General features: G+C 40.4%; 1 protein-coding gene across 1 annotated transcript in view; it reads right to left on the bottom strand.

The window, feature by feature from the left end:
- The window catches only part of FBN2 (fibrillin 2), a 225,764-nt gene that overhangs the window by 95,326 nt on the left and 116,310 nt on the right, over nt 1-14,128 (bottom strand). Inside the window, exons 20-24 of the mRNA XM_066603160.1 lie at nt 12,236-12,355; nt 8,249-8,386; nt 6,563-6,613; nt 3,100-3,225; nt 1,331-1,558 (exon numbers count right to left, since the gene is read on the bottom strand). Coding sequence (XP_066459257.1) covers nt 1,331-1,558; nt 3,100-3,225; nt 6,563-6,613; nt 8,249-8,386; nt 12,236-12,355 — 663 coding nt within the window. The remainder of the gene's footprint in view (nt 1-1,330; nt 1,559-3,099; nt 3,226-6,562; nt 6,614-8,248; nt 8,387-12,235; nt 12,356-14,128) is intronic.

Below are 14,128 nucleotides of genomic sequence, written 5' to 3' on the forward strand. Positions count from 1 at the left end.
CATTGCTTAACAATGGCACAGGAAATACAAATATTGCAAAAAATAACTATACTGTGCACAACCGACAGCGAACCGCCACAATCATCCGCAAAACAGAAAAATAAGGTATGCAGTGTCACCGGCTGCCTCACAGCCGTAATCCACTGTGGGCCTCCCACATGCGGAATATGGTCCGCCCGTGTAAGCCCAGCTAATGTATGTATGTGTCTCTATCACTCTCCCTGCAACAGCTCCTTGCCGTTTTTTGCTTCTTCTTTCACCTCTCTCTCTCCCATAGACTTTTACTTCCTGCATCTGGTATTTGATCGATCAGTATATGGACCATTGTGTGTGGATGTTATTAGCATATGAAGAGTGAGTGATCAGTGCCGGAGGTAGGAGGGGGGATGGAAAAGTAGCCAATAAGTGGAGAAAGAAGCATTTTTTCTGTAATTAGATAAAGTACAAAGTTTCATAAATTATCTCGTACTGTAATATATATATTTATATATGACTGCATTTCAGCTCTGTAGGACCTATCCTTCATGACCATTAGAAAAAAAAAAAAAATCGGAATACGGTCAAACGACTGGAGCAATGTGCACCCATAGGACCAATCTGCACAAAATTTGCCTTGTGTAAATCAAGTGCTTCTGAAGGTTTGATACCAGGTTTCAGCTCTCTAAAACCTACCGTTTGCAGCATATTTATAAAAAAATCAAATATGGCCAAATAATTGGACCATCTCCACCAAATTTGCCACATAGGTAAATTAGGCGCTTGAACAGTTTTAGACCAGGTTTTGGCTCTTGGACCTACCATTTGTGGCATATTTACAAAAATGGGAATAAGGCTAAACAATTGGATCATCTGCATCTGCATATCAATTTGCCAAATAGATAAATCAGTGCTTTACAATGTCTTAGATCAGGTTTCAGCTTTTTAGGACATACCATTCTCGACATATTCATAAAAAACGGAATATAAAAGCAAATGTAGGGTGAAACTCGGTCTAAAATCTTCCGAAGCGCCTGGTTTACCAATGCAGCTGGTTTAGTGCTATAAAGATGTTGGCTTCATATTAGTAGCAAACAAAGTTTTTAACCACACTCACCAACAACGAAAAGGTAACACAAAATATACCCATGCAAAGTCGGATAATTCTGTTAATTGATTTATAAAAAAAAGGATTAGAAACAATGTTTATTTTTATGACTTATCTATGATGTTTGTAATTGGATTTCTGCATTGGAAAGGCTATACATAAAACTTAAAAAACATTCTTAATGATTAAATATTGCAAAGCAATGTGGTTTGGAAGTCCAGTGTGACCTGTTTTTGAGAATTTTACCTTTATAGAATGGTCTCCCTGATAAAACATCTCCCCTATTGGTAAAGCCAGGACCTCTTGGACAAATGATATCATATTCGGCAGTGCCAGGCTTTGGACACTCATCGCAGTCACTGCCCCAAGCCTGTCCTACAGTACAACAGCAGGCATCTAGACGGAATCTGCCAGGAACTGGCTGAACACATTCATCTTCATCCCATTTTAGGAAACACTGCTCCATACGTAGATCTGCAAATATGTAAGCCACTGTTATATGCTTTATTTGAATTGAAAAGTCTGAACAGTTATAACATTTTAGGTCTAATATTTCCACAAAGTAATGTACATTTTTTGCAAGTAATCATAAATAATATAATAAAGTAAAAAATGATGAGAAGCTAATTTCTCAATAGACGTCATGCATCCAGTTTCAATGCTCCATAAACTTTATATACACATTGGACATGTTTATCAGTGTTACATTAGCATTCTGGTGAAAGTTGCACCTTTTTTTTTGTTGAAAATCAATTTAGACAGGTTTACTATTGATTTGCACCAAAGAAAACATATGTTCTGCCTCTCCCTCCATTTCTGTGAAGGAAAGGGTGTGGGGTTTGAGTGGAGTGAAGATTTTAGAGACTTTTATGACATGCAATTTTTTGCAAAACTTGTGGCACTCACACTCCAGTAGATGGGTGGCATACAAAGTGACACTACGTCTCCAGGCATATTTAAAGATGCCACAAATTTATCAACATCATGCAACATTTGAAGATTTGTTGCATCTTTAGGGCACCCACCCACTGGCGATTTTTTTTTCTTTGCGTTTTGCATTTTTTCTCAAGAGCAATTAGAATTGAATGTACTCCTGTCCACTGGCGTTTTTTTTTGCGTTGCGTTGCGATTTTTAACATAGGAACTGTCAGTTGCATATGTGTCCTTATTTTTCTCCCAATGCACCCATGAAAGTCAATGGAAATTAATGGAAAAGCCGCGAAAACGCCGCGAAAATGCGGCAAAAAACGCCACGAAAAACGCCGCGAAAACGCAGCGTTTTTCACGCACGAAAATCGCAAACGCCAGTGGGTGGGCGCCCTTAAACTAGAGAAAGGAGGAAAATCTCCAAGAAAACTGGCATAAAAAAATTCCCCCAACGCAGTCAAAAGTTAATCACTATACAGATACTTAAAGGGGTTGGCTTAATAAAACACCACATTCCATATGGATCTCATAGAGAGAGATCCACTGCTTAAAACTCTCCCTCTATGAGCCATAGATCTGCTAAGTACCTGCAGCTGTCATACCAGTAGACCTGGCCATCAATGTAGTATTATATAAGCACGCAGCCATTCTTTTAAATGATACCCATTAGAGATGAGCGAGCGTACTCGGAAAAGCACTACTCGCTCGAGTAATTTGCTTTATCCTAGTATCGCTGTGCTCGGGTCTGAAGATTCGGGTGCCGGCACGGAGCGGGGAGCTGCAGGGGAGAGCGGGGAGGAACGGTGGGGAGATCTTTCTCTCCCTCTCTCCCGCCCGCTCTCCCCTGCTCCCCGCTGCGACTCACCTGTCAGCCGCAGCGGCACCCGAATCTTCAGGGACGAGCACAGCGATACTCGGATAAAGCAAATTACTCGAGCGAGTAGTGCTTTTCCGAGTACGCTCGCTCATCTCTAATAACCATGTAATATTACGTTGCATGACTGGATACAACTACTCCTGCTATGGTTGCATTGTAGACTATTTACTCACCCTATAATTACCAAATAAGTGAAGGAACAATTGCGTACCTAGACAAATTCTGCCTGTTCCATCCAGAGTTAGCCCATCAGGGCATTTACAGGAAAAGGATCCCAAAGTATTGGCACAAATACCATTAGGACACACGCCAGGAAAGACTTCACACTCATTGACATCTAGAGGACAATAAAACAAAACATTTGAATAAAATATATGAAAAGATCATTTTAAATAACTTTATATGAAGAAAAATTATATTGCCATTTCTATGATTTTCAAAGGGCAAGGCTAAATACAAATTATTAGACAACCCAAGCTCTTATCATGTGATATAGAACAGTTTGCATTACAATTGATTAAAAACTTCTCACAGGGTGCCCATACACATTAGATGAACATTGTCCCATTCCATCGATTTTGTCTGACTTGAAAATCTGATTAGATTTCAGAATGCTAGATTCCTTGATATTCAAGCAGGGGTGCCCAAATACTACCTGAGGCAAAGTGTTAAATGGCTCCCCCCCAAACCCCCCCCCCCCTAAATACTCATTTTACAGGCATTGAAAGCGCCAATACCCAAGATACCCAACACATATTTGAACCATTGAGACTTGTCTGAAGTGACAGAGTAATAGTGCCCCCAGTAGTGGTTTAAATAGTAGTAGTAGTAGTAACCCCCTTAATGGACCCAGTAATTATAGTGACCCCCATTAGTGGCTACAGTAGTAATAGTTACCCCCATAGTGGCCTCAGTAGTAATAGTAACTTCCACAGTGTCCCCCATGCTGCCTTAGTAGTAAGTGTACTTCATAGTGGCCCCAATAGTAATAGTGATACCCATAGTGGCTCCAATAGTAATAGTGACCCCAGTAGTCGTAGTGTCCCCTATAATGGCCACAGTAGTAATAGTAAACGATCCAATTAAATCAAAAAACTTTGCTCAATGCTCAAAATGAAAAAAAGATGTTCTGATCCTTCCAAAGTTCAAATACTGATGAAAACCCTTTATTGCAACACGTTTGGACACACTCCGCAACCTTTTTCAAGCATAATACACATACATTATCATTTACAACTTTTATATTCTTGTATGGGAGAGAGAACAGTGCTTACTGACTCAGCAGTGGCAGCTGCTACCGAGCCAGAGCTGCAGGCTGGGTGAGTGAAATGCCTTTACTCCCAGCTGAGGCATATAAGTGTAATGGGTCTCTATTGAGGTGCGAAACATGAACTGAAATACAATAAAACTGGTTCTGGTGATTCTGGCTTCCTTTAGTAGTTAACACTAATTCTCAGTAAGTATCAGTCTCGATGAGGCTCTCTCTTTTTCACTCGCCTGTCAATCATACAACTTGCAGAGCATCTTCGAACTGCAGTAAAATAACAGACTTTCACTGTTTTCTTTCAGGGTTCATCATCACCCAGTGGCCACTACAGATGTTACTTCCTCCAGGCCTAAGCTTGCACTCTTTTCCTTCTACATGGTGCAGCACTATTTTAACAGAATTTCTTCCCCTTAAGTGAAAAGACACCAACATGAAACTACTGGATAAGTTAAAACCATCTTTCTCTAATCGCACAAATCAAAATAAAATTTGAAGTGTCCTTTTTGAGTTACAGGTGTTTGAAAAATGGTAAAATTTGCAAAAATAATTTTTTTTTACCATTTTCAGTGGGGAACAAAACAGTATGTAAGCAAGCAAAAAAGAAACTAGTCTAGCAGTGCTTTGGTCGGGACTTGTACTAATTACTGGCCAAATTCCAGCTTTTTAAAGCTATTTGTTAATAAGATACAGGTTCCTAAACCTGCGTAACATTTTGTCACAACATTTACCAGCCACTTTGGGCCTGATTAGCCACCAATCCAATGCTTAGTGGCCCTGCCTGTAAAACTTTCGAATTCTACACAAAATGTTGACCAAGTTTCAGTGAGTTAGCTTGTTCAGATCAAGAACAGTGGCAACACAAACTTGGATATTTTTTCAAAATGACTTCTGCGAGGGAAGAGTGACTTTTATGCAGATGGCTCTAGTGCCTCAACCAAACTATACACCAAGCTGAAACTTTGCAGAACTTCATGCAGGTGGTGTATGAACATTCTGTAAAAGTTTCAGCACAATTGAAGGTGGTTGAGCAGGGACTATTAGGCCACTTGATGTGGAATAATCCTCCTGTCTTTTTTTTCTATCCCAATTGACTTGAATGTGAGAGTCTTGTCTGTAAAGCAGATCAGAATAGTGCATGCGAAGAGTTTTTTCACGAAGTCCTTGACTGCATAAAAAAACTTACTAGTGCATTGCCACATTAAATAATATGAGTCTGTATGCAGTCTGACTAGAGTCCATTTTTTAAATTGACTACACACAGACGAAAAAGAAGCTAGTATGCCAGAAGCCATAGACTTCAGTTTTCCTGCAGCGCCATCACAGGACAAATTAAGCATTGCACGGTTCCCATTCAAATTATTGGGTTGCCTTTATAATGCAGGACATGATATCTTCTCCAGACTGAAAGATAGTTTTTGTAACTGCTCTGCACATTCACAAACGATGAAGACCCTGAACAGAGGACCCTCTCCCTTAACTAAGAATTGCCATATAGAGTACTGTATATGTATTTTTTTTAATTAGACAACCTTTAAATAAAGGTAGACTGCATCCACACATTCTGGTTTTGCAGAGGTTACATGTGGCTTTAAAAAGATTGCAGCAAAACCATGTTACAAATATGACAAAACCACAATGCCCGAAAACACGCTGATACTGTATTACTTGAAGAGACTTTGCCACCTACTTTTAGCCCTATAAGCTAAGTTTATGGGCTGAAAGTAAGTGACCTAATGAGTTTGGGGGATGTAAGTGTTATACCTACCTTCCCCATCGTTCTCTGGTGTCAGCGCTGAAATTTTATAATATGCGGGCTACTTAGCAAAGCCGCTCAATGCATTACAGCAGCTTTCCATGCTCACACCGCGGATCAACGGGGGGAGAGTAAATATAACACTTACATCCCCGGACTCAGTGAATCACCTACTTTCAGCCCATAAGCCGAGTTTACAGGGCTAAAAGCAGGTGACAGATTTCCTATAATATGGTTCTACAGGCTGGCGACTTCTTATTTTAGCCTGAAAGGGGCAAGTAGCAACAATATTGTGCTGTTAAGTTCTACAGTGCTTACTATAGTGTCATGTAGTTGTTGCATGGCCCAGATCCAGCATCCAAGTGCCAGTTATGTGTGGTGTTTAGCTTGGTGCAACTGCCAGAAACAAGACTTTCATCCAAGTGCCAAGTGTCAGTAATGCTATGACATCTCTGATCTCATTAGTACACAATACTATTTTTTGCTGCCAACAGAAATAGCCGTATGCAGAGAGTCTGGGGGATTTGTAGTGCTCACACGCCAGTATTGGGACAGAGCACCGTAAAGCATTAAATATGGTACATCACTATGCACATGCACACACAAACACGGCAACACATTGACATTAAAGTAAAACAAGGGAAATGCTGTCACCTTCACATGAGACTCCCATCACTCTAGCGTAGCCACGTGGACAGGCTGGATCTATAGTGAAATACAATGCATATAATGATTTTACATTTTGTTTAAACAGTTTGTAGTTTAAGAAAGTATGCTTTATGTCAGGGGCGTAACTAAAGGCTCAGGGGCCCTGATGCAAAACTTGCTCTGGGCCTCCCCCCTCTATCTGTATCTGTACCTGTACCCATACCTAAACCATGCTGCACAGAGACATAACTTGAAGCTTCTGGGCCCCAATGCAAAACCTGTAACAGGACCCCAAACTATAATGCTTTATTCATAGTACTGGGCTCCATATATGGAGAAGAGAGGCCTTATAGGCCCCATAAGGCTCCTGGGCCCGGGTGCGACCGCATCCCCTGCATCCTCTATAGTTACGCCCCTGATTTATGTTAATGCAAACTTCTTCATGATATTCTCTAAGTTCTTAATACCATATAAACCTGACTTCTATATATACTTTCATTTATATCTTCTGACCCATAAAAGAGATACATGAAATGGAAAGTACTAATTTCAACTGAGACATAAATGAACTGGGAAGAACATTAAGTTTGTTAACTAACTTTCTATTTATCTTATTTTGTATATTTTTGGCAAAGTCAGAATATATTTGGCCTGATTTGACAAAACAAAAACAGAAACTAAATTTAAAAGGGTTGTCCGGTTGTAAACTACTGATGGCGTATCAACAGGATAAGCTATCAATAATGCATCAACTGGTGTCTGCCACCCAAGACTCAGACTGACCATCCGTCTGCTGGGTCGGTGTTCTCATGCAATGAGCTGATTTCTGCAGGAAGCAAACAGCTCCCTTCCTATTGCAATGGCCAGGCTTGGTATTGCAGACCTATTACCCATTTAATTTTGTTGTGGACTTTGCCTGCAATACCAAGCATTGCCACTGCAGTGAGAATGGAGCTGTTTACTTCCTGCAAAAATTAGCTCAGTGCATAGGTACACAGGCTCAGTGAACAGCTGATTGGCGGGCGTCCCTGACAACAGACCCCTGTTAATCTACCACTGATGACCTATCCTGCTGATAGGCCATCAATAGTGTACAACTGGACAACCCCTTTAATGTCATAGAATGTTCAGTAGCATTCATTTTTTTAGAACAGTTAAAGGAGCTAAGGTATACGAATTTCTTGAGTACATATCTTTGCACTCACTGTAGATGAAACTGGATTAAGTCATTTTCTAACAAATATTCCAATGACATTAATAATCTCTGCACATGAGTACCATTCAAGAAAGCAAGCAAATTCAGATGGAAAACATGTGCATGTACCCTAATTCAACTTTCCAATGACCCCCCCCCCCCAAAAAAAAAAAAAAAATCAAAAAACAAAATCTGACATATCTGCAGAAATCAATAAAATTTAAATTGGCAAATAATATTTCAATAGTCCTTGTGGACCCTGACCCTTAGAACTGTTGGGGCAAAGGTCTATTCTAATTTCATAATTAACTGAGATTCAAAAAAAAGTTTGTTTTTTTTTTTGTTTTTTTTTAGGAGCAGCACTCCTTTTGCCACTTGACTATGTTTAGTATTGTGGCTCATCTCTATTTACTCCAATGAAGTTGAGCTGCTGCAGCAGTCGATGGACAATACATGCACAATGGATAGGAAAATACATACAAATCGCCACAACATACCTATTTCACATTTTTCACAAGGACTTCCCCATGCAGCTCCCAGAGTAGCGCAGCATTGTGACTTGAGTGTCGCTCCATTTATGTTGACCTCACAGCGATTATCTTGAACATTAAGCCAGCATGTTCCTTTCAGGCTGTCTGCAATATATAAGATTTTTTTCTTAATCATGGGTGTTGTAAGACTTGGAAGATAGTTAAGGGCACCTTGGGGCACTGGTAGAGAGGAAGGATGCAGGTACAATTGAATATGGTGATCTTAGTTACACTGATATCTTCTAAAATAGGAATTCATATGATCTTGATTCAATGATCATCATCATCTTCAGTTAAGCGTCTCTTATTTATCCACAGAGACCATCCAGTACCATTTTCTTAACAAATATCTGCATTTTATTTAATTTAAATTCTACTGAGTCCCTAATCTGTCCCACAGCTGGGGTGTTTTATTTATTCTTGTCCTGTTGATGCTGTTGTCCCTGGCAGTGCACTTTATCAGGAGAAGCCATTGTATTCTGCAGATGGCTTTTCCCCCTCACAGCGTGCCCACTCCCTACCAGATCTGATTGTACTGTCAGAGTGTCAGTGCATCGGGTTGTGACATATAGTGTAGTGACCCAGTACATCATCCTGGTCCCCTCCATAAATGTCATACATGTTTGTCCTATGTTGATGCACTACTTCTTCTCAAGGCCAGTGCAAAAGTACTACTTCGCTGTCTAATTTTCCTATGCGGCCGTCTTGAGTTTAGATCACTGAGTAGAGGTACACGCTTTAATTGACACACCCACGCATCTTTAAGTCAAGGTGGAGGTACTGCAAGAGAAATAATTACTGTTCACACACATGCATCTTTGAGCTTGTGAGAGCCGTGTGGAGGTACTATATTTTGAAGACTAGTTTTTTACCTGCACTGTGAAGTCTATAAGTGAACTGCCTTGTAATAATTGTTCCAAGTTTTCAAGTAAAGTTTGCTGGGCTCTAACCATTCCTAGGGACCCATGATACTAAGAAACTGTCTGAGACTGAGTTTATTCTCCGCCGAAGGTCATACTGGTGTGTGAAGGAACAGTGGCGTCACCCGTGACAACTACAACCCCTGTTATCCTGTATTATGGGCATTCCCTATTCTGGGGCTGTCCCAGGTGGCCTGCAGTGACACTCTGGCCTTGGCTGCGTGTGTCCCTCCGGGAAGGAGACTGGTAAATGCCACTGTGACACATCAGCACTTTACCTTCCCAGCCCCACACGTATGCCAGGTTTCCGGGGTATCCCCATGAGATGCTGCAATAGTACTGTACAGCAAATACACTGACACTCTGACCGTGCAATTGGGTCTGGCAGGGAGTGGGCACGTTGTGAGGGGGAGAAGCCATCTGCAGAACAGAATGACTTTTCTTATAACAGCGTGACACCAGGGACAATAGCATAAGTAGGCCAGGGTTAATAAAAACCCTGGTTCTGGGACAGATTAAGAACACAGTAGAATTGAAATTAAATAAAAATAAAATGCAGACATTGATAAAATCGTACTGTATATGGGAGCAGCTGTTCTAGAGAGACACAGCTAGTGCTCCCTCTTCTGTTATGCAGTGAGGTGCAGACAGATTTCTCAGCCCCATCTTCACCTAGCTGCACAGCTGAAGAGGAGTTGTGTTAAGTAAAATGTACAGAATACGCTGATAAAACCTATTGCAAAAATGCTTAAATCACCTTTTCTGTTTATTAAAAAAAATGTTGTTACTATACATAGCATTTCCATAAAGAAGGCTGCAGGCTGTACATTGGTTAAGGCAGTGGTCCCCAAATTGTGGTTCTTCAGCTTTTATGAAACTACAACACTCTGACAGCCTTAAACATTCAGGCCATGTGGAGATTTGTAGTCTGTGAACAGTGGGAGAGACGTCGGGTTAAGGTAGAGCATGGACGTTCTTCTACTTGTCTAGACTGTCCATTAACTCAACTTTTAACATCTTAAAAATATTTTTTTTCTTTAATTATGCTATTAGTGAAATTGCTGTGCCTGTTGGCAAGAGTTGGTTTCTAGCAGGGAAAATCAACATAGCTGGTGTGATCGTTGGCAACAAAGATTTGGTTACACAACATACAGTATAAACGTTTGGATGAAAAACAGACAATGTGGGAGTTAAAAAGCAGAAATGAGTAAAAACTTTGGAAAGAAAAAACACGTAGGCAGGATCATTTTCAAAGGATAAAGAACACAAATACAAATTAACCACTGTCTTAGGTCTTTGCCATTTGCCACCCATAAGTTCAAATCAGAGTCTAGCATAGTACATTAAGTCGTAAGGTTTTCCCCATTGATATGTCTGACAAATGTAGAAGTGATACAATGTAATCTAATGCCATAATGGCTTATAATATGCTACTCAAAGAATCCTATTATTGCTACTATAGCAAAAATGTATCTGTAGGACAACTCATAAGGAGGAAGTATGTATGGAAGTTGGGGGCATATTGTGACTTGAACTATGGAAGTATTGTGACTAACACTTGAGGGCACATTGTGGTTGACATTGGGGGAGAATTAGAGCTCTCACTCGTCATAAGTTAATGTAATTGACATAGGGGGCATTTTGGCAAGTTCATGGGAGCGCACTGTGGCTGGAACTATATAAAGGCCAAATTGTGCCTGTGTATGAAGGACGGCACAGTGTTGGTTGGTATTGTATGAGAGTGCAGTATGGGTTGCATTGTATTGTATGTTGCTATACTTTGGCAGGTACTCGACTACTCACATCAACTCCTACAGTCCCTAATTTTGAAGAAGAAGCATTTCATGTTCTGCAATCCAATCAGCGCCGTGACTTCCAGATTCTCTGCTGGGTCCGGAGTGATGTCAGCACGGCACCCCAGACCATGTGATGTGCAGGGCAGTGCATGCGCATTGTAATTCAGCACTGGACACCAAGGGAGTAACATCTCCTTCTAGTGCCAGCACTGATAGGCTGACTGGGTTGTCTTTTTACCCAGTCAGCCTATAAATTGTAACTGTAATGTATAAAATCTAGTTGTTGTACTTAGTTGCTCTAGGGTTTAGAAGTAGAGTTCGAGTCAGCTAGTACTTTAAGTTTAGTTAGTCAGAGACGTTTAGTGTTTAGTTTTGTTCAGCTTGTCTCGGACTGGATTCTTGTCCCTCCCACAGTAGGGATGTGCTTTTCGTAGCAGGTGCTCCACCTAAGGGAACAGTTCATTTCAAGTGATTCTGGCAAACTAGACTGTACAGTTCTCCAAACCAAGACCTACTTTATCCAGTCAATTCGAAAAGACCTGAATCATCTGCTGCTGGTCTGACTCAGTCTGTATCTCCATAACTTGTCACCTCTAGTTGTGCTAGCAAGTCGTATCAGCCATGACAACAAGGTTCTGCATCAGCTGAGATGTGTACAGTGTGTACATTCACTATATTATTAAGAATCTACCTTGGGATTCCTAGTGGCAAAACGTCTTGGTGACGTCCACTCTTAATAATTTACAGTAGAGGATACGTTATGCCATAATTAAAGATTATTAGTTAGGTTAGATATTCCTTTAGGGCAATGCAGCAAGAAAACTTTCTCTGCTCTAATCTGATTTACTACTAAATCATACTACTAATATATTACTCCCTTAAACTCATGTTTAGCAATTTTTAGTTGGCCCAGTCACAAAATATGCGACATATTTTGTGGTACGTTATTTGATCAATGTGTAATTGACCTAGTTCACACTCTGATATATTATAAATGCCCTAATGCTACAGTGGAATCAAATAATCTGTTTTAACTACTCTAAGCTTATATGATATCATTGGGCTACCAACATACGTTATTTTGATGTTAGGTATAGATGTGCAGTAGGAAGCATGTAATGGCTTAGTTACCTATGTCCAGTACTCGAATTTTAAAATTTATGTTGTATATTCTCTTAAGTGTAGCCATAACTTAAAAATACAAAAATATCCATTCCATATATAGTAGGAATACCTACCTATACATATGAGGCTAGTGGAATCCAGCTTACTTCCAGGAGAACACTCACAGTGAAATGAGCCAAGAATATTTCTACATGCCCCATTAACACATGGACTGCTTTCACATTCATTTACGTCTGGAAAACATACAAAATGTTTTTGGTTAGTTTGAATTATATGAAGAAATTAAAGCCTTAAATGAATAAATAAAAATGTAAGTACATGTCTGCTCAGTTTTATGTATCATAAAAATCTTACAACAATTGAGTTTTGAGTTCTAGTACTACTCTGATCTAACATTACTCTGACATATAATAAAGTCTATTGGCAGCAATTCAAATGTTTCCATAATCTCGACTAATTGTCTTCGGGAACCTTTTCTGTTCAGATCTCAGATTCAATAGAGCAGCATTTTGGACATTCAGAGGCGCCTGGTATTTCTTTTCTACTGGGTCTCGCATTGTAGTGTCTTAAAGGGTTGTTTCATCAAATTAAGTTGTCCCACAATTGCTAATCCATTCATTCTTGGACCTTTGATGCTCTTGGTCTCAGGTTGTGGGAGTCCCATCAGTGGGACCCATCCTTCTTTTAGGAGATAACTTCATTTGGTGGGGCAAAATGAACTCTGGCAATGACATACACAGAAGAAAGGGTCCCGCAGCCAATATGAAACTTGACCTTTTGTTATGTTGCTGGGTTCTCTTACCCAAGGCAGAAAAGACTGTTTGTGTACTATTACCAATGGTTTCCATGAGCCCTAAGCCCCATTTACACACATAGTAACATAGTATGTAAGGCCGAATGAAGACAATGTCCATCTAGTTCAGCCTGTTTTTCCTCCTATGTTGTTTATCCAGGGGAAGGCAAAAAACCCCAAGAGGCAGGAGCCAATTAGCCCATTTGGGGAAAAATTCCATCCCAACTTCCTAATGCCAATCAGACTAATCCCTGGATCAACCCCTAATAGTTCCTACCTATATTGTGTAATATCCTTCCGCTCTAGAAAGACATCCAGTCCCCTTTTAAACTCCTCTATGGATTTTGCCATCACCACATCCCCAGGCAGAGAGTCCTACAGTCTCACTGCTCTTACAGTAAAGAACCCCTTTCTGTGTTGGTGATGAAACCTGCTTTCTTTTAGACGTAGCGGATGCCCTCTTGTTACAGTCGCAGTCCTGGATATAAACAGATCATGGGAGAGATCCTTGTATTGTCCCATCATGTATTTATACATAGTTATTTGGTCGCCCCTTAGACGTCTTTTTTCCAGGGTAAATAATCCCAATTTTGTTAGCCTCTCTGGGTATTCCAGTCCCTTCATTCCATATATTAGTTTAGTTGCCCTTCTTTGATCCCCCTCAAGCACTCTAACATCTTTCCTAAGCACCGTGACCAGAACTGTGCCTAACAAGTGACTTATACAGCGGTAAAATAATGTTCTCGTCCCTTGCCCCTATACCTCTTTTAATGCAAAGATGATCAAAATTTGTTCAAAATAGGGAGAATGAAAGTTTGAGCAATCATTTTGCATAAGCTACTAATGGGCACTAATGCGCATTAGTAGCTTATTAGCTTCAGTTACATGTAAATGAGCCTCCCTGAGCTGTATCAGCGCTCCTGTGGAGAACATGGCATGCGGTCCCCGCTATCAGCTCTCTGTTCGAACGATGGATTTTAAACTCAACTAAAAATCATAGTTTGATGAAAAGCAAACGATGGTAGCATTTACATGCAACGATTATCACTCAAAAGTCATTGTTTGAGCGAATTGTGAGCGATAATCGCTGCGTGTAAATGGGGCTTTAGGCTGGTCTCACACAACCAGATATCAATTGAGAAATCCATGATTATCACCCGCACAGATGATACGCGGTATTCTCCGCCTATTTAAAGGGGTTGTCCCGCGGCAG

This window comes from Eleutherodactylus coqui, chromosome 5, assembly GCF_035609145.1.
Source record: "Eleutherodactylus coqui strain aEleCoq1 chromosome 5, aEleCoq1.hap1, whole genome shotgun sequence".
Taxonomy (NCBI): Eukaryota; Metazoa; Chordata; class Amphibia; order Anura; family Eleutherodactylidae; genus Eleutherodactylus; species Eleutherodactylus coqui.